The sequence below is a fragment of the Lagopus muta genome, chromosome 6, assembly GCF_023343835.1.
Source record: "Lagopus muta isolate bLagMut1 chromosome 6, bLagMut1 primary, whole genome shotgun sequence".
Classification (NCBI taxonomy): Eukaryota; Metazoa; Chordata; class Aves; order Galliformes; family Phasianidae; genus Lagopus; species Lagopus muta.
Window position 1 is genome coordinate 27,619,199 of NC_064438.1, and position 27,641 is coordinate 27,646,839.

Genomic DNA, 27,641 nt, shown 5'->3' on the forward strand with positions numbered 1-27,641 from the left:
ATATAATTGGTGGCAATATTTCTTTTCAGTCTAGATTTTGCAGGCTATGAAAGGAGTCTATAGGAGTGCACGTAAGACACACAGGACACCTTCAAAGTGTTTAAACATAAACTAAAGCAAAGTTTTTGCCCTCCTCCCTTCTATCACTGTTACTACATCCAACTGTTTGGTCTTTGAGCCATTTCTTCTGCAGGAGAGCAGGAGGAACTAAGACAAGCAGGTCCCCCTTGCCAGCTGCTCCATATGCAGCACACACTGCAGGGGGCAGAACACCAGACCGGCTATGCCCTGGTTCCTGAGTCTAAGGACTCCTCCAAAGTGTGGTAGATCCAGCCCCCAAACTCAATCGGCTTTGTTCTGCTTGAAATTCAAGGAGCTAGAAAATGTAGACTTGAGCTGCCTCAAAAAGCCTCACTTAGCACTGTTTTCTGTGTTCACTCATAGTGCAACATGTGATAGCAATTTGGTTTCTAATCAAGAGGATGATGATGAAACAAAGTCAACAGCTCAATCTGGTAAAGATCAAGTAGGTTCTGTGAACATACTGTTAGCACTACCAAAAGCAGTTTCCAAACCTGCACTGCTTCTGTCCCATGAAATTCTTGTGGGAGCAAGAATTTCCACTCAATAATGAAACAAAAACAGATAGTTTGAAGTCTGATGGCAAGGATAGCAATGTTGGCCTGAACATCTACATGCTATGTATACATCTACAAGGAAGAGGCTCAGCTCAACATCTGTGAGTCAAGCAAGACATCTGATATTCTATGTATACACATGGATATTTTATCCCCTCTCATCAAAATTGTTCTTTCACCTTAAGTATGTCTGCAATAAAAGTTACACGACAGGGATGAAATTGCTGAAAAATCTTTCCCAAGCAACTCCAAGTACAGGGTATACGCTGAAATGTGTGTAACTGGTTAGATTCTTACTGGGACAGGGATCCAAAGCTGAAGATCTTAGTGGATATTCCTCCTAAAACATCACTAACTATGTTGTAAGCTTCCCAGATGAGATTCTGGAGTTTGGATGGAGATGCTCAGAGGGTACTGAACCAGAATAAACTAATAACATCACAGATCTGACTTTTGCACAGCCCCAGGCACTTGAAGAACCAGCCTACACAGCTCTTCTGCAGAGCAGAACCTGGGGGTGCCAATTTTCTGCTAAAGAGATGCAGTGTCCAAGCAACCTCCAACAGACCAGATCTATTTGTGAGCAGCTGGAAGCAAAACCGTTTACGCTGTTTACTAAGATTCTACTTTTTAATCATGCTTTTAAAATCAAGTTAAATTAATTTGAACCAGAAGCTAAAATGTTTGGCTCAAATGCAGATTGAAACCAGTTAGCTTCCTCAGCCATTGTTTTTCATTCACATCTTCGGCAGGGACAACAACCTTAAATGTTGCAATACAGCCCATGAAGCTTGCTCCTGAGGTATGTGGAACACAGGGCGTTAAGATCCAAGGAATGATATGAATTTCAGTTAATGCCAATTGCAAAAGGATCATGGGCTTTCCTCCACGTGCCAGGTAAAACAAAAGAATTTTCATGTTCACAGCAGATAGAACTAAATAAAGGAAGAATGTGAAACATCACTTGGCCATCAGATCAGAATACACATTTTTTTCTAAGCAGTTTCATGCTGCTGCTCCACTGAGAACACTGGCAAACCACACTGGCCAGGGAATGTGCAGAAAAGAGGCCCAATAACTGCTCCACAGTCCAGATGCCAGCACCCATCTACCAGCTAAGCCTGTCTAAAATAAAGCTTTATCAACTTTGCCCTCATTCTAGCTTATAAAGAATCACCTGCATCCCCTACTCTAATCTCCAAAAGGCTGATGGACAGCTGACAAACACTACAAGTCAGCTTTCCTTACTCCTTTCTTCTTGAACTACCAAGTTCAACACGCAACAATCAGTTGGCTGCTCTGCTAGGTTTTTATAAGTATTCCATTCCAGTGCCAACATAACATGAGCAACTCTGCACAAAATCCAATTTCAACAATTGGTTGAGACTGCAGTCAGATTTTAAGAAACCGCGGCCGTATCTCTTACTCCCAGCTTCCGAAGATGCTCCATGCTGCACATCAGTATGATGCTGCTCCAAAGAAGTATGCAGAGTTGGCACGATGGAGAAAACTTTCCCCACTTCACCATGAAAAAAAAGAACACAACAACAAAACAAAAACACTCCCACGCAACAGATAATGGGAGGGTAAGGCCAAGGGGGAATACAGACTTTTCATGGGTTATCACAAAAAAATCTTTCCTTTTTCCTTAGGCATTGCAAAGTGTTTGAACTAGCCCCAAAGCCTTCTGAGATTCTCATCTTTTTGAAGCCAATATTGATTTTACTTTGGATTTTCTAAAAACCTTCCAAAGACTTTGCAAACAACAACTACCAAATCCTCAGATTTTTCAGAGACACAAGATATCTAGAACAGAGCTAGACACAGGGAAGCCACGACAAAATGTTGCGTGTTTTACCCAAGCTCACAAAGCCACCAAGGATGCAGAATTTAGGTTTTTGAGATCTGCCACGGTGAGCACACGTCTTACATTTCCTATCTGCCAGGGAACAGCACACAAACCATTTTTAACATCCAGTTCAGTCAGCACTAGAACACTACTCAAAATGCCAATGGTAACAGCCAAATAATGTTGCACATTTCTACCCTGCATTGGCAGTGTCCCATCACTGCAAGTGTTCAAGGCAAGGTCGGATGGAGCTGTGAGCAACCTGATCAAAGTGAAAGGTGTCTAGGTGATTCTTCAGATCCCTTCCAACACAAACCGTTTTATGATTAGCAGACCACTCTTCCTCTCCAAATTTCCTTCAAGAGTACTTTCTTTTTGCCACAACTATTCCAACTTCTTTGGGAGCCTGCAGGACCTCTCCCAGTTGAATTGTTTGTGAAAGATTTTCAGTGATCACGATTGACTACTGATTTTGCACAGATATTAAAGGTCAACAAACAATGAGCCTCTCCTGCTAGCCCTGCTTGGGATAACTGCTTCTCAAGAGAAGCAAGATTATGAAACAGTCTACTAACCCAGCACACCACTTAGTTCCAGCAAGTAACCACTTAAGAATCAAAACCCTAAACAATTCTCATTACTTCCTTTCTAGATCCTCAAGCCACAACAGGGCAAAGAATAAGAAGAAAGAGTATGTCAACAACAAGTGCCACACAGAGAGAAGAAGCTCAGTAGACCACTCTTACGCTGAGATAGATGAAGCACAGGTAAAAGCACAGTGAGCTTGGTTCACCCTGTACTATCTGAGTTAAAATGCACTTTTCAGCACATCTTAAGAGAAAACTTGGTCTCCCCAGCAACTTCCAGCTTAGATGATTTGCTTCTGTGCTACAATGGAGGTAAATGATATCACATATGCATGTGTCTTAAGGTACAAACAGTGACCAAATCAAAATTTCCTCTTGGTTAAAGTCCTCAGCTTTCAGCACCTTCACCTTAGTAATCAGGCTGTGTACCCACATTGCCATTCTCACTTGGCTCACATCCTAGCAGTAAATCCTTTGTAGTCACTAAGAGGAAGGCAATAAAAACTTTACCTGTGTGAATGATCCATCCTCATTGCATTCTGGGATGAAAACTGCTTCCTGGGGCTTCTTTGCCTGTTCCAGTGCTTGAGCTCTCTCTAACCGACACTTGCTTTGGCCAGCATCTACAAGAAGAGAAGCAAACCCCACTTAGATTGCAAATACCCATTTGGATTCTTCATAGCTACCAGGTGCACATTACAGCTGAGAGGAAGAAGAAGAAAAAAAAAAAGACATCAACAACCATTATCTGCACATTAAAAAAGCAGCAATGGAGTTAGCAGTGATGACTCCCAAATACAAATCTATAGCGTCAAACTTTGAAACAATTAATGAAGAGCTGCCTAATTCCTCTTGGCAGCAGCATTTACGGTCATCTACATTAAAGGCTTCTTCCATGCATAATATTTACATAGTGAAAGGTCCTTCTGGAGGAAGTTGTGTTTGTTCAATTGTTAACAGCCTGTAACTGAGCATAAGCCAAATAATTTAAGCTGAGAAGTGAACAATGTGAAAGCAGGGATGGCCCCAGCAAAGATTCTCAGAGCAATTCTAGATGCCAAAATAACCAGTTAACCAGCTAAGCTTTCACCTTCATGTCATTCAGACAAAGTAGATGCCTGTGGTTTACTGAAACCCATCTTCTACCTCTAGTCCCATAGCTTATAGCTAGGTATGCATTACACCACCTCATACCACCTAATCTGCCAGCAAGAAGAAATGTTACTCTGTGAGCTGAGCTTGAAGGGGTTAAAAATTCAGTTCTGTATTTATTTCAGCTGACGGCTGCATGTAACATGACCTTAAACCCTTCCAGCTCTAGTGCACCTTCACAGAATGTAGGCCCAGATAAGACTGACTGATGGGTCAAAAAGGAGATTTATCCTATATAGATATAGATTGACTCTGTGTTTACATTCAAAAGCACAATGTTTAACAGTACTGCTTTCAGACTGTAAAGGAGGAAAACAGCAAACATCTGCTTCTATGGGACTGACAGGGACCAGCACCTCCTTTCTTTTCACAGGAATCCACAGACTGAAAGATTTTAAGTGTAAAAAAAGTGTTCAAGATGAGAACTTCATACAACTGATGACTCAAGAGACCAAGATTCAGGTTTGCTAATATTATCTATGCAATTTCATTTTAAATGCATCACATTAACACACTCCCCAGTAAGTATTTAAAAACTCTTATGAAATTACGGAAATCAGCCCCTTCCTGTTTGGAAAAAAAAAAAAAAAGAAAAAAAAAGATCAATATTTGCAGCAAAGTATTCAGCACAGATATCTGTAGCTTAAGTGTTGGGTTACAGAGCAAGAAGGCCTCCATCAGTTCTGCCACTGACCAACAACCAGAGACCCCACCTCCCTACGACCTTGTATCCCCACTGACCCTATGTAACTCCCATGTTTACACTGTAATTTGTTTGCCAGTGGTTTGCACAATGCCCTCAGCAAGTGGGCCTTTGATCTCAGGTGGACCTAAGATGAACTCATAAAAAGACTAAGATTATTACAGAGTTTAAAGACTGTCTTAAATTTACACTGAATTTTGAGAAGCAGTAGTAGGTTTTATTTTGTTTGTTTGCTGATTAAGTTAGCCCCGATATAACATGAAGGCTGGAATTTCAATTTTTGGATGCAAAAGTGACCAGACAGTCAGATTCTGTTTGCACACCTCCACTGGAGGACAGGTTTGCAAGCTACGTGCTAGTTCTGCTGGAGAAGAAGCACTGGCAATGCTGTTAATTGGAATATCTAACCGTCACCTGCAGATTTCCTGTTCAAGCCCAGGAGTCTAATCTAGCTTGGCATGACATAGGACATTATTACAAAAAAGAAATGTAAAGCATTTCCACATAGCATCCACATCAGTGCTTGTGCACTTAACCCTCATGCACAGCAGTACCTACATAACTGAAACTGCATGCTTCACCATGATGGTAGGAACAAACTTTTCATGGTACCCTTCTAGCATGAAGATGCTTGGAGTCCAGGTAGAGAACTGTCATCTCCAATCCCCTTTCAATTTGCCTAATGCACACAAAACCAAGCTCTCAACAGAAGGAAAAGATGGTATAAACGTGGTACAAGTAAGTGTCCCTATCTTTTCTAGCAATTGTAACAGGTCTTTACATAGCAAACTCTCCTTTCACACAGTTGATCACATTGTGTAGCACACCACCACTACAACAAAGAGTTTAAGAGCTCATCACTGTTGCATCATCCTCTTTCACAATTCAACCTTTTGCTCAAGAGGCATCATTTCAGAAATTGTTGCTGAAGAAGCACAGGGAAGATGGCAAATATTTTTCCTCTTCACAAACACTCGGCAGTAATTATTTCTCCCCTCCTCCCTCATTGATTTCCAAGGGTCGTGCCAGACCTTTTACAGTTTTGACTTGGAATAATCATCTCTGCTGCACAGGCGGGAGAGGTGTGTGTATGCTGCTATCTTTTTTGTCTGTTGTTTCGCAGACTGATCCAGTAAGAACAGTGCCTTTAATATCAACATTTGCCCATTTGTTTTTAAAAATGACTGTCAATCCTCACTCCACAGGCTGGTATTTTTATAATGTTTGCAACAACATGTGATTTCAGTGGGATTACTTCACCTTGCTATTTTTGCTTTATTAATTATAAAATATAAAATATTACATAAGTGCCAAGCATTAAAAAGTAGCTGCCAAATGGCTCACCCCGAATATAAGATGTACTTTTTCTTCTCTTTTCTTAAAAATGTTCTCAGAATTATCAAACACCAAGCTTACAAAACAGAATGTCATTACTGCATTCCAGTTTTACATCTCAGACTAAAGAAGACCTTCTCCCCTTCCATAAGTAAGGTGGGAAAAGCAAAACAAAACAGGATGACCTTTCAAAAAGCCAAGCTGTTTAATAATTTTGTTTTAAATGCCTTCAAGCTTAAGACAGTTTCACTGCAGCTCAGAAAGCTGCCTTTTAAAGAAAATTCATTCTCAGGCTGATGGCTGGCAACCAGGAGACTGAACTACACGTGATGTTTCTGACATCTGGGGCCTAATCTACAGACTACAGGTGCACGTAATTTTGGATTTTGCAATGAAGTTGGCTAGTTACCATGGCTGATCTTATCCATGAATAGTTTATTCAAACAAGACCACCATGTCCCTCATAATATACACAATGCACTCCTGAATAAGTCCCAAAAATTCCAGCACTCTCACTTCAACAGGTAGAGGCAGTTTTGACACAACACAGCATCATGGTATGAAGACTAAAGGTCCTAATAATACAAAGCAAAACATCTTCGGGCATCTACAGAAAGCTAGCAGCAAATCTATACTATGTAACCACAAAAATCTAAAAACTATTTAGATTTGTTTTTATCAAAAGCCCAAAGGGCAAAAATCGATCCAAACAGCAACTATTAATAGTTGCATTAGGTAACCATCTCACATACAAGCCAGACCCCCATCAGACACAAGACAGTCCAGCTATTCCGAAATCAGCAGATTCATATCCGTTTTCTCCAGCCAATGATTCGTGTCCTTACACGAAATAGGCAAAAATGGGAGCTGAGCCAACTACAAAAATGTGCTCATCTGTCTCACACAATGTCAATCATTCTCCACACTCCCCACTGTTTTCCATTTCATTTCTAAAGTCCTGCAGTCTCCAACACGTTTCCTTCCATGCTGTCATACTTTGCTGCATCCTTGATACCCAGACACCACTGCTGTTCCCTACCTTATTTAGAGCAGATCTAAAAACATGTCAAAATTTGAAAAACGATTGAAAATATCAGATTTTGAGAAAGAAGGATTTATTTTTCTCCACCCTTCAATAGGAATAAGAAAGTTCAAAGATGAAATACACTGATCTAGTAAATGGACAGAAAAAAAGAAGGAAAATTTTTCCCTCCCAGTGAGAACAGTAGGTAGAAGAACAAGGACTTTTCAAGCAACATATCACTAGTCACAATGAGATCTCCCTTTCCAGCACTCTAGCCAAAGATGCATTCACCAAGATCTCCCAGGAATACAGGCTGAAGACTTCTGTTACAATTCCCATCAGTAACTTGCAGATTCTTCCTACACTGTGACTTATGATTGCAGAACAAGTTCTGTACCATCACTTTTCAAAACCAAACACCATAAATCCAAAGGGAAACCTTCTGAATACACCCCAACTCCTTTTTTAATTAAATAGGGCAAATAAGTTCCTACAAATTGCTGGTTAACACTGAACTTAGGTGCTTAAGACACAGATAGCCAATATACCTAAAAAAAAAAATCACTGAACAATCTTGAGAGCTTGCCAAGACTCATTTAACTAGTATTTGTCCACCATTCCTGTAGAATTTTGTTATTTAACATAAGATCTTACCAGGCCAGCTGACCAAATATCTGGGTACACGTGCTTTGCTGTGTATTTTACACATAGCACATCTGGAATGATTCTCTGAAATCTCATCAACAAGGCTCCATTTGTCATGGATGCCACAGGTTGATCTTTTTAAGCTACTCTTTTAATCCTTCAGAACTGGTGTGTCCATAAGGGAAGGGAAGGAGTTAGGATAATTTAGTACTGCATGAATTTCAGTGAATAAAAGTTAGAGTTCCTGAAGGAATGACAAGATTTCACCCTTAAAGGCTTCTTGAGAGAGAAAGTGAAGCTGATTCCAAAAGGTTCTGCTCTCTTCTCACTATGGAAACCATTCTGCTTGCCTTAGCACAGTATAGTTCAAGTTATCAGGATATGGAAACCTAAGGTAATCTGGGGCCCAGGACAATGTACTTCCTCTTTTCCTTATTTTATTTACCAGATTTCCACTTCCTCCTTGGAGAAGGAGGCACAAGTTAAGACTGCTAATTTCACAAGAATAAAGTCTTGGATATGGTGTCTACCAGAATTTCCTCCAGGATCCCTTCTAGTTCTACAGGAGTTCCTCTGTAGAATACCTTCGTCACGCAGGAGGAACAAAGGCTGTTCAGCATGAACACAGCGCTCCACTGCAAGCGGTAGAATGTGCTCAAGAACTACTGGTGCTATTCCCTTATTGAGAATACAAGATACAGACCTGTATGTAGTTAAGCACACCTGTTTTGCAGCTGTCTGCATTCACAAGAACAATGATCTCTATGCACAAGCAGAGGCCATAGCCCCACCGTGACTAGAAGAATAAAGTACTTTTCTATAGCAGCACCAGCAAAGTTAAATATAATAGTTAAAGGATTATTTGTACTTCCCAGCGATTCACTGAAATGTTAGACAGTGGGCTATAAGCAAGACTTGCTGTTGTCAAACGTTATCATGTTATTAGGTGGCTGTGCAGTGAAACAGGATAATGGGAAAAGGGAAAGGAGAATACAAGCAGTTTCAGCTAAACATTTCAGTTATCTGAGTGTACAAAAAGGAAAAGTATACTTCACCTGTGCTTAAGAGAACAAATTTAGTTATTTCCCTGGGAGGCCTTGCAATCATGATAGACTGTACAGTTTTGCAATCAGCATGTTCGTCATTTCCAGAAACAGAAGTTTTTGCACACAGCTGTACCACACTACAGATCTTATGTTTGAAATGACTGAATGGTGCCAGTTTATGTGCCAGTTTCAGTGTGGAATTGGAGTTTTCTTTTCACTTTATTTAAGCCACTCTGCTGTAGGAGAGAAGCTGCCATAAAACAACCCAGCAGCACTAAGAAAAATCATAGAAGTAAGCCTTTTTCAACCATTTATCTTTCCACAGGGATTCTAATGAGTTTCTCCTGTCACTTTAACCAACTGCTAAAAACATCTGTGCCATCTGCCCCCTGAGTCAATTGTGCTCTCAGAAAATGCACTCGATGATTTTTCACTTCACTGCAGAAGTAAACCATTTGTGTGACAAGACACCAACATTCCTAAAATAAAAAGTAGCAGCTTTATCTCTATGCTACGCAGAAGAAATGCTGAATTGAGAGAAAGACAATATCCTCACTTCTAAGTAAAGGTGCAATGGCAGAAGACACACAAAGACTTGCATGCATTCTGTCTTCTTATTTAGTTCAGTACAGAAATAGTGAAAAGGTCCTTTTTCAGGCTTGCACATCACCTAATGTGCATACACATTCTTCCTCACTCCACACTCCTATCTCCCAAAGGTATCCCAGTTTCTCTCTGGTGCAGTAGCAAGGAAAATCTCTTCTTGGAGGATCTGGTTTTGCATTTCCACAAGTCAGCTCATGTTACCCCATGGACACACATTTGGGGCCTTCTTCTTGGGCGTCTCTGACTCCTTTGACCTCTTTCATTCATAATTCCACTAGTTCTTAGCCCCGTCACCTACATTCCAGTTTCAGATACCCATGCCCTTGTTGATGCATTATTTGTTGATTTGTTGATGCAATTTGTTATTTGTTGATGCAATCAGTTTACTCTCAGTGCATGGTAACAAACTCAAGCAAGCAGTCTGTCAGTGGGCAGGACTGCCATTCTGCCATTCCCCCCCTCAAAGGAGTTGAAATTCACCTACCTTTGCACCGGCCACGATGTGTCACACTCAGGCTTGACTCCCGGCACTTGGCTCGCTGGTAGTCACACATGGACTCATATGTTCTGCCATCGGAGGCACAGAGTGGTTTGGACTGGGACCTGGAGCAATGCAGGTTACACTGAGGGTCTCTGTCACGGTCGCTTATTAAAAACTGAAGAGAATGAGGAAAAAAAAGGGAGGGAGAGTGGGAGGAAAAAATTAGTTTTGTTTAGCTTCCCAAAACACAGCACAGCACACTTTGTTTTTCTGACAATAGCAATACAGTCTATAATGCAGTTTAAGCCGCCTACCAAAGCTGACTTTGCCTGAAGGGAACTTAAAATGAAACACATACATTTTTTTATTTTTTAAGGGTCTTTGCCATTCCATTTTCTTTAGTAGAAGGGAAATATTACTCACTCTGCCTCACCTCTGAAAACACAAGATGTGCAAAGCCAAACACAACCCACACGGGAAGGGCAATACTGAGTCACATCAGCCCAGCTTGCCCAGTGCCCTGACACAAACAGCATCTGGTACGAGACAACTTTAGTTAGAGGTGCAAGAAACCCATCACCAAAGATGGAGGAACCCAAACAACCTATCAAGATTGGCCCCTGTAGGTGAACCATGGATGTGGCCAGCTTTATATCACCAGTTCATTTGTTTATTAATTAAAGCATTACTTATATCATTGGCAGATACCGCCTGAAGCAGCACAGACCTGCACACTCACAAGGCCACATTTTGCTGCTTCCCCATGTCACCAGCTAACAATCTAACTGCAAACTACATGAAGAACTACTTCCCATAGAAGATTTGAATTTGCCATCTTTCTGAATGTCTCTTCTTTCTGAGCATGTAATGCAGATGCAGCTTATTTTTCTACATGCATGTGGCACTCCTTTCTCATCAGTCTCTCAGCACTGAAATCCCAGCATCCCAAGTGCTCACCCTAATGTTCTCCACACCACATCACTGCTGTTCCCCTTCTCTGAAGTCATCCTAATTTCTGCCTTATATTTTGGAGACAGTGAAAGCCACAATGCACATAAGGACAAGCCCTCCCCTTCCACCAGCTTGTTCCCTGCAAAGCCCAACAACTGGTGATGGGTTACCATTATACTCCCAGCTGCACTCCAACCAGCCTGCAGCAAAACCAGGTTTCTTTCCCAAGTTCATGCTGTCTTCCCAAAGACCCTGATTATTATTTGTTTTTCCATCATCACTGGCCTAGAGTTTCATCAGGACAGTAGCAGCCCTTTTCACTGCCTTGTTTAGTGGTTAAATAGTCAAATCCCCACTTCTTCCCAAACCCAACTATCTGCTCACAGCAGACTTTAAATGAGCGCCATGAGGATTAAGCAAGGAAAACGGATGGGAAGTTAAGCCTGTCTTGCACTTCCCCTTCCTAAGCTCCATCTCTAAAGCCTCTCTCAAGCCCGAGGGAACCAGAGCTGCTCTCTGACACACACCACGATCCCAGCACGCTGTCAAACCACTTAAGAGCTCTGCAGTTTGGAGCTGGCTGGCAAGTGGGCACTGACTGACACCATGCTTGCATGCACAAAGCCACACTCTCCAAGTGTGTTGATAGCTGGATGCCTTACAGGGAAGTGTGAGTCACTGCCATAATCACCTTGGTGTTACAGTTGCCTACAAAGCTGTCTGCTCCATGCTTTGAGGTTAAAGCTGCTGAAAAAACATTGCCTGAAGCCTAGTTTGGGATGGTTTTTAACCACTCCAGCAATGTGCATCTCAGAAATTTGTTTTTTGACATTTAAAAAAAAATTCTTTGCTCTCATTCTCCCTCTCAATTAAGCAAGATGAAAAACAATTGAGAAATTGAATATTTTCATATGAAAACATATTAGTCCTATACTGGTGGGTCTTTTGAAGACTCATGCGTTACTAAGAACCCTATTAAAATCTGACAGCTGGGAAAAGTAAGCAAGGTCTGCACTTGTTTTAACTTGGGTGGGGCAAACTTTTTTTTTTCCAATTCTCATCTGTCAGATTTGCCAAAATTTGTAACAGCAGAGTTTTTTAAATGTTTTTGTTCCCTTTCTGCAACGCTTTCTATAACCTGGCAACACCTGTTCCAAATGGGAAATTGGAAAATTTAAACCTGAAGGCAATTTTAAATGGTTTATAGAGACCTGGACTAGACTATAAAAACACTGTAAAACCGGACCAGATTTTTGCCCAGTTCTTGTCTACCAGAAGTTAGCTTGAAATTACTCTGGTACAGCCATGTTTTCTGTAGCTCCTGAGGTGCAAAGATCCCCAGTGTCTCTAAACATACACCAACAGGCAGCAGACCGCTGATGCTGAAGAGTCCTCCCAGTGTGTAATGTCAGAGACTGTGACAGACCTGCAAAGCTTTTCAGCTGTCTATGTAAACAGACTTTAAAAGCAGAAGAGCCTGACAGCATAGCTCAGTACACATGCTGTGGTTAAGCATTCAGTTAAACACAGAAGCCACTCTGCTTCAGAAGGATAGGCATATTTGTCACTTATCATGACTGAGGGCTTGAGCTATCAGCATGAAGTCACTTTTGCAAACTCCTTTCACCAGAAACTGAGTTCCATGTACCAGAGCTATCCAGAGGAGCACCAAAAAACAGAACATTATTTTCCACCATCAAATCATATCGCAAACATATTGAAAACTCACCTAAGCATCCTGCTGCCTGCACCACAATACTTGCCAGAGGGCCTTATGGGACAGGACTGCTTCTGCTCCCAGAGAGGGCATGGATGAGGAACACAATGCCCCTCTCAGGCAGCCAATACAAATGAGCTGAAACTAGGGCTATGGAACAGCTTTCCATGGGTGCCTCCTCACAGAGGGATGAGAAGGAACAGCTTGACATTGATTAATTACGAGGGCCTGAGGAAACATGCAGAGTGCCCCAATGCAGTCTCTATGAAGTCCTTGCCTACCCAAATGAAGCCAAGAACCACCTAAAAAAATATATATATCAAAGCCTTTTTAGCATTTGTAATTTGGATTACAGCAGGGAGCCCACACAGCATGTTAGGTGCTTTCCAGGCACTGAAGATGCCACACCTGCCTTGCCAAAAAAGTTTATGGTTTATGTAGCTGCACAAGATGGTGCTTGTTTTGTTCAACTAGATTTTAATAGCAAAGTTTGCATTAACTTCCAGAAGGATCCAGGATTGTGCCTGTCTGATCAGGGTCCACGTGAGCAGCTAGAACTGCCAGCAAGGCTGCATCCCCTGCAGGCATTGCTAAAGGCTCAAACCCACCTCTGTCAGGACACCTGCTCCACCATGGCTCTAAGCCTTCATCTCTGCTTGGCAGCTTTCAGATAACAAAATGGCAGCTCTTTATCCACCATTTCTAGAGGTGGTCATGTAACACAAGCAATCACCAACACAGTCCATCCACGGATACTTAAGGTAACAGTTATCTTGAGTGCTCATCCCCCCCCCCAGCACAGGCAGGATATTTTCTTTCTAGCATTTTGCCTCTCCAAGAATGCTCCTTTGTTAGCAGCCTCAGCAACGTACAGCAGAAAAACGCTTGGATGAATGCTGAAACGTGTGTGCCCACTTGGGACAGGGAACAAATGGGAGAGCACTCAAATCTATCACTGTCACAGCTAGGCCTACAATTCACAAGTTCCTTGTTTCCAGTCCTTCCTCCCCGCTGAGTGAGCAGGACTCAGCTCCCAGAGAGCCCTTGGCTGCAACAGGAGGCACCACTGGGACAGGGAAGGCCATGAGCAAGGCAGACATGCTGCCCACAAGGCCTGGCCACCAACCCCACTGGCGTCACTACAGCACCCCTGCAAATCTCTGCTCCCTTCAGAGAGGAGATTACGTATCGGACTTTTCACACAGACTGTCCTATAACTCTTGAATCAAAGTCCTAACAGCCCTGGGGCTCCCACGCAAACAGGCTTTGCAAACAACGGGGTGATCAGCACACGTGGAGGTATATTGGGTGCTCTACACGCGCACAGGCACACCATGTAAGCAGTTCTGCAGCCAGGGAAAAAGCAACCCTGCAAAAAAATGTGCAGCACTAGCCATTCCAAAGCCTCACCCAGAAAGAATAGGGAAATCGTTATCTTAGCTCTGAGATTTCTCGAAGCCTCTTCTCGATACCTGTGTTCTCATTTCCTTCAGATCAGATGACATGCAAAACAAATGGGACTGGAAAGGGTGTTACTGGGCTTATCAGTCCTTTTCTCTCCTCCCCTTCCCTCCAAGGGAGAAGAAGCATTAGAAGCAGAAGCAAAAACAAAACAAACAGCAATAACAAAACGCACAAAAGCTAGCTGGTAGAATCTATTTTCTAAGAAAATGTTGTAATTGACCATATTTAAATGGTATTTGTTAAACACAGACTCTATAATAAAATTATCATAAGTAACATTAGAACGAGGCAACAATACATTTTCACAGTATTTGCTTACATTAAAGGATCCTGCCCTGTTCCAACACCAATCAGTTTGAGTCCCTGCTCTAAAGAGTTCACTGCAGTTCTCAGAGCATCATTTCATGTCAAATGCTGTATCTGAATAAGGACATAAACCTCCTCCTTTAGCAAATACATTTACACAGGTGCTTGCAGAAACCACTTCCCAAACTACTTTCTGCTTCTTCAGACTTGAAAAGAAAAAGGAAAGATAAGAGGTCAAAATAAAGTTAACTTTGCCAACAAAGCATATCTGTTCTTTTTCTCCACACCTCAACACCACTGCTGACAAACAACAAACACTGATTAAAGGGTTTTTAATGCTTGTGAAGGAAAGCAGACTCCCTGCAGCTGCACAGCAGCTGGGAACACTTGTGTTATTTAGCCGAGAAAGGTCTGACCCCACAAGTGAAAATGAGCTTGGTGGTCACTCATTCTATTCACCATCTGGGTACATTATAAGCACAAACAGAACAGCACAGCCCTTTGTGATAGGGATGGCAAGAAATGGCCACGGCACAAAGTGCTTTAGCAAAGTTTCAAGGAAAAGAAGGAGCAAGGGACACAAGTGACAGGAACATGAGAAACTGGAAGTCTATTAAAAAACAAATCTAAAAGAAAAGTGTCCGCTGCAGATCAAACCAGAGGTGCCTCAGCTGGTTAGCAGCTTTATTTCACAGCAGTAGTGCAGGCTGCTGCCTAAATTAATGAGGAGTAAAGAGATAGAGGAAACAGAATACGCAATGCCCTATTCCAGTTTTGGCAGACTTCAAGTTTAAAGACCCTCTAGAATATACCCTTGGAAAAAGCGATCAATCTAGGTGTGCAGTCACCCATTTGTCTAAGCACTCAGACTGGCCTGTCTTAAGTACAAATGAGCCAGTCCTTCCCAGGGAGAATTCCCCAGGAAAACCATACCATTTTATACATTAGAAGAGACTATAAACTTCTGGACACTTCTGTTGTTGTTGGAAAGCATCATTTCAACATTTCCTAGTTTTAACCTTACAGATTTATGCCTTGGTTTCAAGCTCCAAACTGGTGCAACCAACCATACAGGAGGAAGAACTGGAGCCAAGTCCCTGTTTTAATCATGGCTAGACTTTAAGCCCCATGGCAGGCTGCCTATAGGGCCCAAGAACTTCAACTCCAGCCACAAGTTTGGGATCTTAGCCAGGTTTCCTGCCATGGAACCTAGCAGCCCTCGAAGGTGTCGATGACCCTGCTCTAAGCCAGAGAATCAAAACGTTTGGCTTCTAGAAACACAGAAAGAAAATCTGAAAGCTTTTAAAACTCTGGCAGGGACGGGACCATCATGGTTTGCAGTATCCCTCATGTGCATGTAGATGTCAGCCATCCAGAGCCACCACAGCTCCCAGTAGCTGAGCAGGGGCTTCAGCCTCAGATCTTATCTAGCAGAAAGAAAAAAAAAGCAAGAAATTTCAAAGGCAGCTTCCTGCAAAAACAGCTGTGTATTGTGGTGGGAAGAAGGATTAGCTGATTGTAATATTCCCTTTTTGGAAATATGTACTTCACTTTCAACCAGACAGGTAAGGTTTTAAACCCAAGTTTCTCAATGATCTACATGTCAATAAGTTCAGTCTCTGAATGGGTACTTTCTGCCTCCTTACAGTTTCATACCCCAACTTCAAGCATTCCCAACAAATTTTAAAATGGCCCTGCTCCATCCTCAGACAGGGAGGACTTAAGAGAAGGATACTGCAGCACTTTTATTCCTTGAATCATCCCACCTGCAAAGAGTTCTAGCCTAAGTTAAAGCACCACTTATGTTTCAACCCCGGGCCCCCAGCTGTGCAAACAAGAATGGGTTCAAAGCACACAGCCTGCATGCTTGAGGATGGTGAATGCTGGGCAAACATACGTGATCAAACCACAAAGCAGACAAACTCTGTATGTATTTGTAGGAGTTCAATTAAAGACAGTTTTTTTCCCTTTACAGGCTGGAAATCTTGTTTTTGCAGTCATTCACCCTCTCCCTCAATTTTTATTCTGTGCAAGCCCCCACAAGGAAGGAGAGAGCTCAAGCATCATGCTTCATCTGCTAGAAGACTTCTAGCTATGGAAATAATACTTTGGTCTGGGGAGTCGGCTTGTGAAGAAAATATGTTGCAGAAGCTGTACTGTGCTTGTAGAAGATGAAGGACTAGAGCCAAGGAAATTGTCTAAGGGCTCACCTACAACAAATAGCTGAGTAGAAAAGCCTCAGAATTTGACCAGTCCCAGAAACGCTCTACTGAGCTTTTTGTTTGTTGGGTTGTTGTTTTGCAGGGGGTGGCTGTGTACGTTTTTCTTGTTTCTGTTGTTTGGTTGGTTTTGTCTTCAGAAATTAAACAAGAAAAAGCCATTACAGCATGAGAGTAAATTTTTAAAGCAGCCTCTTTTACTATCAAGGTGCAAGGTTATGCAGTAAGTAGAATCGTTTAACTAAAGTTCGTTTGTGGGAAGGAAAATGCCACATACTAAGACATAAAGAACTTCATTTAAGCTTTTTAAATAATCCTTTCCTCTTCCACAGAATTTTTTAAAAAGGAGATGCAGGTATGTGTATAAAAGTCTCTTCAGTTTGATAAATATCTAGCTTGTTGCAGCATATTAGATCAGTAGTTGGATCACAGATCAGTACGCTGATCAACTGGAAGAAAACAAATATCTAGAACATAACGCTTGAACAGAAGTTTTTATTTTATAATTCTAACATGATTTCTAAACCTTTCTAGTTTGGCAGTATTAAAGTAGAATCTGATTTAATTCCTTTGAAATAACATTACTTCAGCTTCTGTCAAAGCTCACGCTCATAGTCAGATTATTCTTGTAGCCAAGATGACACGCAAGCCTAGAACAAATTTGAGATTAAATTTAATTTGTCAAACACATTGACAAGAGGAGGTATGTTTAACTTGGACTAGCTTCTTCTCATTAGCTGTGCTACTATATATAACATTGAACCAGATAGAAAATCCAGATGTTTGCATAGTCAAGCAATGAATTTCTTGTCCCAAAGGAAACAATGGCAAATCTTCCATTGACTTAAAGGTGGAATGTTGTCTTTAATAAATTGCATTGTTTAATAATCTGTATTACTGTCTGGTTTAGGAGTCATCTTTTGCATAACTCAAAAACAAAAGCAGACTTCAAAACATCATTCTGTACAACTTATGCCAAGTTAGCCTCCTTTTAGGAGCCATATCCCCTACTTTAGTTTGTCATGATAGCTGAGGCTGTTCTTTTCCCCAGTAAGTACAGCAGGATTATAACTGTGCTGTCACTAGAAAGTGAAAAGTTAACTATTCTACTGTAATAGTGTATAGAATCTCAAGTCCCAAGAAAGCAGCAGAATAGAAGTTGTATAGTTAAATAGAGGGCAGTTTCTCAAGTAAGACTTTTGTGGACAGCATTCCCTATCCTTACACAGGAAAGTTTTTGTGCCTTAAACCACTGAATAGGCTCCCCATGATCTGGAGCAAATTCTCTTGCCTCTGGACTCTCCTGAATCAAGTAGGAGACTCAAGTACATGCTTTCTTACCCTTCACCATACAACAAGCTTCATGTCAGCTTCAGACTTTGCAGAGTTCTGATGATTAAACTTCCCACATAGGTGCAGAAAGTAGCTATGAAGGAATAATTTCCTGAGCTCATTTTCTGGGTTGTACTCCCTCCAGTAGAAATGGCTACAGTTAGCCCTAGGAATACCCTTTTTGCCATCTGAAAGAGCTGGGAGTACTGCGGACAGAAAAAGCAAGCTGAGAAAGACAGAAATTCACCTAATGAGCTCTAGCTGTATATTCCATAGTACTCCTCCTCTCTGTCTATATTTACTTCCTTCCCAATAATTGCATTAGAATCTTTGTGGGACCTATTACTGCTCAAGAACAAGTGTGAGACCCTTTTCATGAACTTGTTTCAAAAATACTAATGGGAGTTTTCCCAACATTACTTTTCACTACATTGTACTGAACAGCGCAACTCTTCTTCCTTGTTCCAAACTTGTTTCAAAGAGTAGAGGATTCTTCATTTCAAATAAGTTTCTTACATACATCTGTTCTGTACTGTAAGGATGCACAGTAACTGCAAGCATGTCTGATTATAACCAAGTTTTTTTGAAGCACTCTCAAATGAATGATCTATGTGAAGTAAACACAGTCCAAGTTTCCATTAGTAGCCTGCCAGCTACAAATGACTTCTCCTTCAATCCAAAAGTCCTTACAATTTGTCTGCATCACCTGATATCAAGTCATTCAAATCCTTCTCCTAAGCAGTCTCATACTAAACAAAAAGTACTTTTTCCCTTTCCTTCCTCAGTGTTATTGCTATACAAGCAGGGCACCTGTTCTAAATTGAGTTTCTCTATCAGCTGATAAGCTTTCTAAATATCCCAAATTGGCAAAACAAGAAAAATAGCCACTATCTAGTCTTTACCACTGCCAGTCTCATTTCAGTGATTAGCCATATGCATTACATATTATAACTGTAAACAAGACAGGTGTATATAGAGAACTACAATTCCTCAAAGTGCTGTACTCTGCTAGCAGATCATCACATGAGAAAAAGTGAGGCTTAACCAGTTTTACAGGCACAGCTTGATAGCCATATCTTTAGAGTTGAGGAAAATGAAAACAGAATTATACAAGGGTACTGTAAGAAATACGGTTTTGTTCCTGTAGATTTTCCAGGATTGAAAATGCCACCCATTAAAACTCCACAGCCCTACATGTTTCAGTTCTTCTTAAATCAGTTCTCCTATAACACTGAAAGAGGCATTCAAATTGAAGTTGGCATCCAGCCTCCATTATAGTTGTTACTGCTGCCAACAGCAGAATCAAGACACAGATATTAGAAATAGCTGAGCTCATTAGTTCAAAACCCAGCGAGGGCTGGCTGCCCATCAGTAGAGGTACACTAACTGAATGCCAGATCTGACATTCCATTGCATGGGAGGGATATTGAAAAAGAAGGTACCGTGAACATTAAAGATTATACTTTTGTTATCTACATGTACCTTCATGTTATCCAAAAGCCATGATGAACCAAACTCAGGGGAAGGTGGCTGTACCAAGAGGCTCACCACATTCCGTTTGACTTCCATTTGACTTTATACACACTATCATCAACACTCCAGGATCAATGCTTCTGAAGCTCTCTTACCTGTCTCCTTCCACAGAAGGTCTACTTCTGCATCTGGGTTTTAACCCCAACAGTTACACAGAGTAATAAAGGAGGTCACCCTTATTTACTCCAGTTCTCCTCTAAAGTATCAAAATCAGTGAAACTGAAGAAAAGAAAGAGGAACTTCGCCTTCTTAATTACAGAATATCATGTTTTCTTATTAAATACAGAGCAGCTCATTTTGTCAGCGCTATGAAAGTAATATTTTTCTCAGATTTATGACCAGCCTTGTTCCAGAGTTCTCAAAGAGATTTTCTCCTAGTATCTTAAAGGCTGTCTCATTCCCTGGCCTTCAGTCTATGGATTAAGAAACAACAGTAAAGATACATTCTCAGTAAAAGTACTAACTGTTCGGTGAATAGCTATGATATCCTCTTTGCTCCTCCTATGAAGCACTGCAGTAGTTACATCCACAGTCTAATCACACAAGCAACTATTTGGCTTTCAGATTGTCAATGTGTGAGCTGCAGAAAGGTGCTTTCAGAGACTCAGCTTTACAAATCAAATGATAACATTTAAGTACATACCATTCAGCAATCTCAACTCTTGCTTGAGCAGATCAGCATAGAGTCCTCAGAATAGCCCTCCAATAAGGTGCTTTTGTCATTGTAAGGCTCCTGCCTTTCACCTTTTAACACTTACTGCTCCAAATGCCAAATCTATCTCAGTGAATTCTACACTGACATAAACGGATGCATTCATCAAAGGCAGGGTTTAAATTCACAATAAAATAGTCCTGTTTAGCAAGAAAGGAACTATGCCAGCCAGGAATTTAAAGCAAGAGGTAAAGAATCAAGAAAGGGCGTATGAAACTCATATTTCTCATCTTTCCTCCTACATTTAAACCAAATGCTTCCTTCAGTTGTGTAGGGGGCAATCACCAGCAGAGTTTAGTCCTCTGCTCTGTATGAATAATGGTGGAAAATGCTTCCTTGGACTGTCGGTCAAAACTTCTTGGCACAGCACAGGCAGTAGCAGAGAAGCTTTCCCCATTGCTGAAGCCTTTCTGGACCACAAATGGAAGAACTTGTTGTGAGTGGAAGGCACAGGGCACAAACTTCAATTTTGCCAGTATGAAGATTTAATTATTTGTTCTCACCTCAAAAATATTACTTAATATGATCATCTAAATACACAATAAACTTTCCATAACAGAGCAAGATGTACTAGCTGCTTCAGGAGTTGAATAAGCTAGAGACAGTTCTAAGATAAAACACTTATGCTAGGCAAAAAACAAAGGATCTTCATTAGCTTTAATTCCATCATCTGCTGTCAGCAACAGACAACGTTCAGGAATGCGTTAGTGTACACAATGAGTAAATATTTTTTTTTAATTTCTGCAGACAGGATTCCTTTACAGTTACACATCTCTCTCAGAGTTGCAGCAGTAACTTAGATGCTGATCAGAAACTTGAAGAAATTAAAAACAAATCAAACATTAGTATAGCTATTGTACTGCTGCTTACTACACACCAGGCAATGCCATTTCAAACTGGCAAATTGTTAGCATGCAAGCTTTTCTATCCTATTCAAGTATAGAGTTTATATACCTTTTGAAAGCTTGGGAGCAAGATGCCAGTGACCAGATGGGATTCACCCAAGAGTGCTGAGAAAGCTGGCAGAGATGATTGTCAAGCCACTTTCTACCATCTATCAATGTTTCTGCTGAACTGGGGAGGTCCCAGAGGGTCAAAGGCTTGCCAACATAACTCCCTTCTACAGAAAGGTTGTATGGAGGATCTGGGGAACTACAGGCCTGTCAGCCTGACCTCAATACCAGGAAAGATTATGAAGCAGATCATCTTGAGGGAAATCAGATGGTATGCACAGGACAACCAAGGGGTCGGGCCCAGCCAATGTGGGCTCATGAAAGTTAGGTCCTACTTGACCAAGCTGATCTCTCTCTATGATTGAGTTACCTGCCTGCTGGATGATGCAAAGACTGTTGATGGAGCCTACCTAGACTCCAGCAAAACCTTTGACACTGTCTCCCACAATTTCCTCCAGGAGAAGCTTGTTCCAAACAGCAGCCCTCTCAAAGACATCTACAAGAGTCATCGCTAACCTTAGAGCATTGCAGTTCTAAGACTCCTGAGTTGTTAATATATGGAAGAGAAAGCAAGGATAGAGATGTCTTTGAAAGCAGAAGCATTTACAGGTGTCTTTATGCTGCACCAGGTCATTGTTATGAGCTTCCACAGTAAGATATAACATTCCTTTTCCATCATATTGCATCCCTTTCCCTCACCCCACTATGTTATACAAATACTTAATCCCCACATCCAAGCAGAACGACATTAGAGAGTGACTGATCTTCATACAGGCTGTTCACTCTCTCAGTTTGACAGCTTTTTTACATTTCTGTACTATGGAATTGTTTATTTTAGTATCTGTTTGCTTTCAGCTTAGAGGAAAGGTTGATTCCAGAGACACTGAACTATTTTTCACACTTGGGTGGGGAGCTGCAGAATGCTTATGAAGATTCCTTTTTGTTAGTGACAGACTTAATTTCCCCGCTTTCTGCAGAACTAAGTTTTAGAGCATTTCAAGTTGACTCTTAAATACAAGGGCTGTACTAAGATCCTCAGAGTCAAAAGCTGTCCAGGCTAGTGGCATACCTTCAAACAAGAGCTCTTCCATCCAGGGTGTCAATTTCTTATAGAAGTAGCCATGTCTAGTCCAAATTCACATGGAACTCCTAAGGTTAACTTTCCTCCAATCAATTGCACTACTCACTGGGGTTCTGGAAGTGCTCAGTTAACTTTGTGCTAATGATTTGTGCCTCCAATGGAAGCTAAAAAAAAAAAAAAAAAAAAAAGCAAACACACACACCAAAAAAAACCCACTACTAATGTACATATTGGTCTATTTCTGCTGCCTGCTTCCCTGAAGGGAGTAGGGTATCAGTCTTAATATAAGCAAATATGAAACCTTTGCATAATAAATCCTTGACACACATAATTGGCAAGATCGCTGCACTCTCTCATCTTCCTTTTCAGGGCATGTTATTGAGAAAGCTATGGCAAAACAGCTGTGGCTTTATCTGGATTCCTTAGATTTTCTGGATCTCTTTCAGTCTGGTCTAAGACCTGGCCTCAGTACAAACACATACACAGGCTCACTGGTTGGACTTCTCAAAGTGGACAAAGACCAAAGTTACATTTTTAGTTGACAGACTTAAAGCAGCATGTGACACCAGCTGCTGCATACACTTTTTTCTTGTGACTTCTTTGAACTATGAAGAGTAATTAGTGATCCTGTCACCACCACACCTGGAAGAGCACCGGGAGTTTCCTCCGCATAAGGGAGAACAGATTTCTTTCTTCACACCTCCTAGAACACATGAAGCTGGTGGGTTTGATCTCACTTGAAGGAGTTTGCTTTTCTGATCCCAAAGATTAAGGTCATTCTTCTCATTTGGAGAGTATGCCCCACCTTGCCAATAGCCTGGACTGTGCCCTATACAAAGATGAACCCAGAAAGAACAAAGTGGCATCAGTCGAAATATTTAGAAGAAGCAAGTCTGGCTTTGTCTCTGAATATCATAAAAGAAGGGCAGGGTACTTACTGCTCAGCTCAGGTGGTACTGTACTGCTTGAGAGTATAGCAGGCAAACTAGTACATTAGCAGGGAACAAGGGAGATGAAGTATCTCTCTTCCCTTCTTCTGTCTGCCTATAGCCACCCATCTATCAATTACAGGATGAGTTCTTTCTCATCTAAACGAGTAAGACACTAGAAAATCATGCTCCCTCACCCTGCTCAAAAGTAAGCCTCAGGAGAGCTCTAGGCACTACAGCTATTAAGTACTGCAGACGCTAGCTGAGAGAGACAAAAACCTAGTCTGTGATTGTAGTCATCCACACCCACAAAAAGGCTTTGTCTGTGATATTTAAATAGCCTCAAGTCAGGTGGCAGTAGCATCCAGGCAACTAGCTTTCTGGGGATTTCTGGCTGAAGAGTAGCTTGTTGTGGTGGAAGTTCAGGGAGGGAGGAAAGTGAAAAAACAGACAAAAGCTACATATTTTCCTCTCCCCTCAGCTCAGCAACCTTTCCAGGATGAACTGTTTCCTCAGACAGCAGCTGTCTTCACAAACATGTTGAGTCACATATACCTCTTACAAGTTTTTTGGTCCAATATCAGGAGGAGATAATTGGAGGGAGAAATCAAGTTTCGAAATGAATCCAGCAAGATTTAGCCATACAAACAGGAAGGAAAGAATTAGCAAAACTCACTTTTATATTGCTTGATAGGACTCCAGGCAAATTCTAGATCAGTTTAGTTCAACTGAGACCTGTCTCTTAAAATGTCTGTTTTAAGAAATTGCATGGTTACATAAAAATTGGTTTTTGGTGCACAAGAAATAATTGCATACTTGGCCTAGCTGTAAGATTTTACTGACCCTTGAAAGCTGAAATATGGTATAGATATTAGCATGACTGAAACAGCCTGCTCATTAATGTCCATCCTGACTTGCAAGTAGCACATTTCTGTACTCAAGCCTTGTATCCAGATCCCCTAGGTTCTCACTCTTGGCCATTGCTCCTCCTCAGATTCAACCTTCTAGATTCAGACAAGTCCTACACACTTAAATCAACTTTCTTCCAGTATCTTCTCAGAAAATACTGAAATCTTTGGGAAAACGTTAAAGCAGAGAAGAGCCATGTCTGTTCCTCCCCTCAAAGAATGCAAGCTCTTGTGCACGGAATGACCAATCCCATAACTGCCTTTGAAAGATTTTTCATTAGCAGTTATACTTACATCTTAGAGATATAAATATCATTACCAGCTTACCAGCTCATGCACCAAGCATCTTCTTACCAGGTTTAATTGCATACCAACCCGCTGGTTCATTCCCATCCCTCTTTATTGTTCCAGCTTCTCCTCTCTGATTCACAACTTAAGCAGCTTCCTAGATCTTCCCTCTCATCTCAGCTCCACTTAGAAACCCATACTACTTCATTAGCCAGTTTTTCATTCAGAATGCAAATAGGAAGAGGAAATTATTACCCAAACTCTCAAAAGCTGTAATTGTACTCAGTAATCCTTTTCTATCACTTGAATTTCAATCCCCAATCTTCTTTTACCAGTTACAGTTCGATTACTTGAGCTGTATATTTTAGCCAGCATTTTGTTTTGTTTTCACAAGACTCTGAATCTAGGCTGTAGAGAGGTAAGTCATAAGTAAGCCAGTCCAAATGTTGTCCAGTTTTTGAACCATCATACTGGAAGAAAAACTGTGGGCCCATAAAACAGATTTGATTTTCATTATATTTCTGTGACAGGACAAAGTCTGAGTAGCTTTGTCTCCTTTCCCTAACAAGCCTCTGGGTATCACCTAGTGTTGGCCACTTGACATGGTAGCAGCAGCTTAGTTTCATGCAAAGATTTCTTGGAAGCACCACAAAATACAGTTACATTTGAGTATCAGGACAGTGACACGAAAGCATTAGCACTGCCTGAAAAAAAAAAAAAAAAAAAAAAAGTAAGCAAATTATCCTTAAGAAAATACAAAATGTTTGAAAACAACAGCAAGTTGTCCTGTAGAGAATTCACTTCTGGATTCAGCTACTTTTCTTACTCAAAACCTGCTAAGAGTAAAGGTATGTTATAGCTCACACAGGACTAGAACTTCTTGCAGTTCCCAAGCCTGGCTGTGAAGCCTCTGCCAAGCAGCTTTCTTCTTCCCTCTCCCCCCACCACTGGAATTTCCTCATTTCTCAACGGAGCCCAACACAAACTTCTTAGAAAAGTTTGCAGGGTAATTTAGTCATCATTAATCCCTAGGTAAAAGGGAGGGAAAGTTTCAATAGGTAAAGCCAGAGCCAGATTTTGAACACCTGTGAGCAAGGTTTAAGGGAGGGAAGCTCTAAAGTTTGCACGCAAAGAGGCTGACAGAAATCTTTGGCTCCAGCAGGCAAATTCATATACCTTGCTCATTTAATCATTCCCCATGTCTGTGCCCAGAATTTGATTCTGTCAGAATATGAAGACTGCCTCAGAGCAGAGATCTTCAACTAAGTTCTTTTCTTAAAAGAGTCACTTAAAGTGCTCTAAATCGGGTGAATCCCAGGTTTGCAAGCAACAGATGGTCTTCTACACAGAAATTTTTACAAGAAATCCTCAAACAAGACCTGAGTATATCATTAACCATGGAAAGAAGTTTCTTCAGAACTACCCAAAATGTAAGTATGAGTCCATAAAAATCTGCTTCTGAATGAATTCCTAAAGATCAGGAAACAAAGCTGGAGAGATGCTTAGCGATGCAACTAGTCACCCTGAATCACAGGTTATCAAGGACTAATGACAATGTCCCTAAAACATTTTTTTACTCAAATTTGTCCTCTCAACTGAGCAGCTCTGAATGCATGTAATGCTTCAGATGGCTAAATACTTTATTAAAAAACAAAACAGAACCAAAAACCAACCAAACAAAAAAACCCATTCAACTTGAAGTGATACCGGCCCAAGAAACATAGTACTCCTGCATAAACTCAGTATAAGCAGTATGAATTTAGGGAGATGTCAATTTGTTTGAAAGACATTGTACTAATGTGGCCTTCAAATGATAATTTACTTATGGGGCCTGAACATTCTGCAAAATTATGACACTCTGATTCAATATTTCTATCCAGAAAGGATAGAAATATAGAAAGCATCAAACACTTACAGCAAATCAAAGCAACAGCAATGTTGTTCCTCCTCCAGAATACCACCCTACAAAAATAAGGTTCTAAAAGACCGCTTTTAAGCTCAACAATCAGAAGGTTGCTTGCTATAGGAAAATACAAAAGTCAGTAGTTAGTCTTTGCAGCATTTTACAGTTGGACCGTATCGTTCAAGAGGTAGTAATTCACGCAGATTCATTAGGTGCATAGTAGATATGTATCAATAACAAACAAAACACACACCAAAAAGTGTTAATAGTTAATCCTGTTTTCCCCTCCATCTTTTTTCCTACATAAGCAGAAGTGTATTTTAACAGGATAAGCAGCTTAAGATAAACATTGCTTTCAGATAAAGTTCTTCCCATGCAACACTAAGCAGCTAAGGCACAAAGGTACCATTACTGGCTTGGGACAGCTCTACTGCTGCTGTCAGTTCCATGGGACAGCTTCACAAGCAGATGATCCACACTGAACTGCTCACCTTCATCTCAGCAGTTGTTAGCCAGTGCACCCCAATAAAAGAGGGCCAACACGCACAGTAACAGCTATCCAAGGCTGTTGTACCAAGATGAATTAATGCAGGCAATGCATGGATAGAGGCCTACCTAACAGCTACACTTCAGTCTTCCTGTGACTTCTAACCAGCGTCTTGTCCCCAGGTATCTTACTCCATTTCCCATTTATAATTATTCCCCCAGCACAACTGTATTTTCTGATAAAGTCTGCAACTCTCAGGCTTACACCAGTTCTCCTCCTCCTCATAAGACAATCAGCAGTACTGAACATTGCTCTTCCCACTCACACAGCCTCGTTTCACCAAGTGGAATACAGGATGCATAAACACAAGAAATCTGTCACAGCACAAATACGCTAAGTATTTGCACTGCAGAAGTATCACAAAAAGCCTGTTTGAAGTCACCTAACAATTTATCATGGGCTTCTACAATATATCTTCTTTAGACCTACTGAGCTGCACATTCGCATTACCTTTAAACTATGTCCTTGTGCACAAAGGATACTGTTTACCCATAGAGAAAAAGCTTTCAATTTTTGTAGAGTCAGGTATTACAGAACAAAACCAGTAGTCAAGAAATCATAGATATTTGCACAGAAAACAATCCCCTTAAGAAGTTGCATAGAAGCAAGGAAATTTAACAAGGGGCTTAGTCTGTGGCTAAGAGGGGCTTACTATTATGCTCACTATTAGAAAAACTGTGCTCCAAGCCCTAGACTTTTTACCCTATGCACTGAACTGTTTGCACCAGGTTT

General features: G+C 41.1%; 1 protein-coding gene across 6 annotated transcripts in view; it reads right to left on the reverse strand.

The window, feature by feature from the left end:
• Positions 1–27,641, reverse strand: part of SMOC1 (SPARC related modular calcium binding 1) — a 165,946-nt gene that overhangs the window by 81,258 nt on the left and 57,047 nt on the right. For all 6 annotated transcript variants that reach the window (XM_048949787.1, XM_048949786.1, XM_048949784.1 and 3 more), the window contains exons 2-3: positions 10,070–10,241; positions 3,585–3,697 (exon numbers count right to left, since the gene is read on the reverse strand). In XM_048949787.1, coding sequence (XP_048805744.1) covers positions 3,585–3,697; positions 10,070–10,139 — 183 coding nt within the window. In that variant the 5' untranslated portion in view covers positions 10,140–10,241. The remainder of the gene's footprint in view (positions 1–3,584; positions 3,698–10,069; positions 10,242–27,641) is intronic.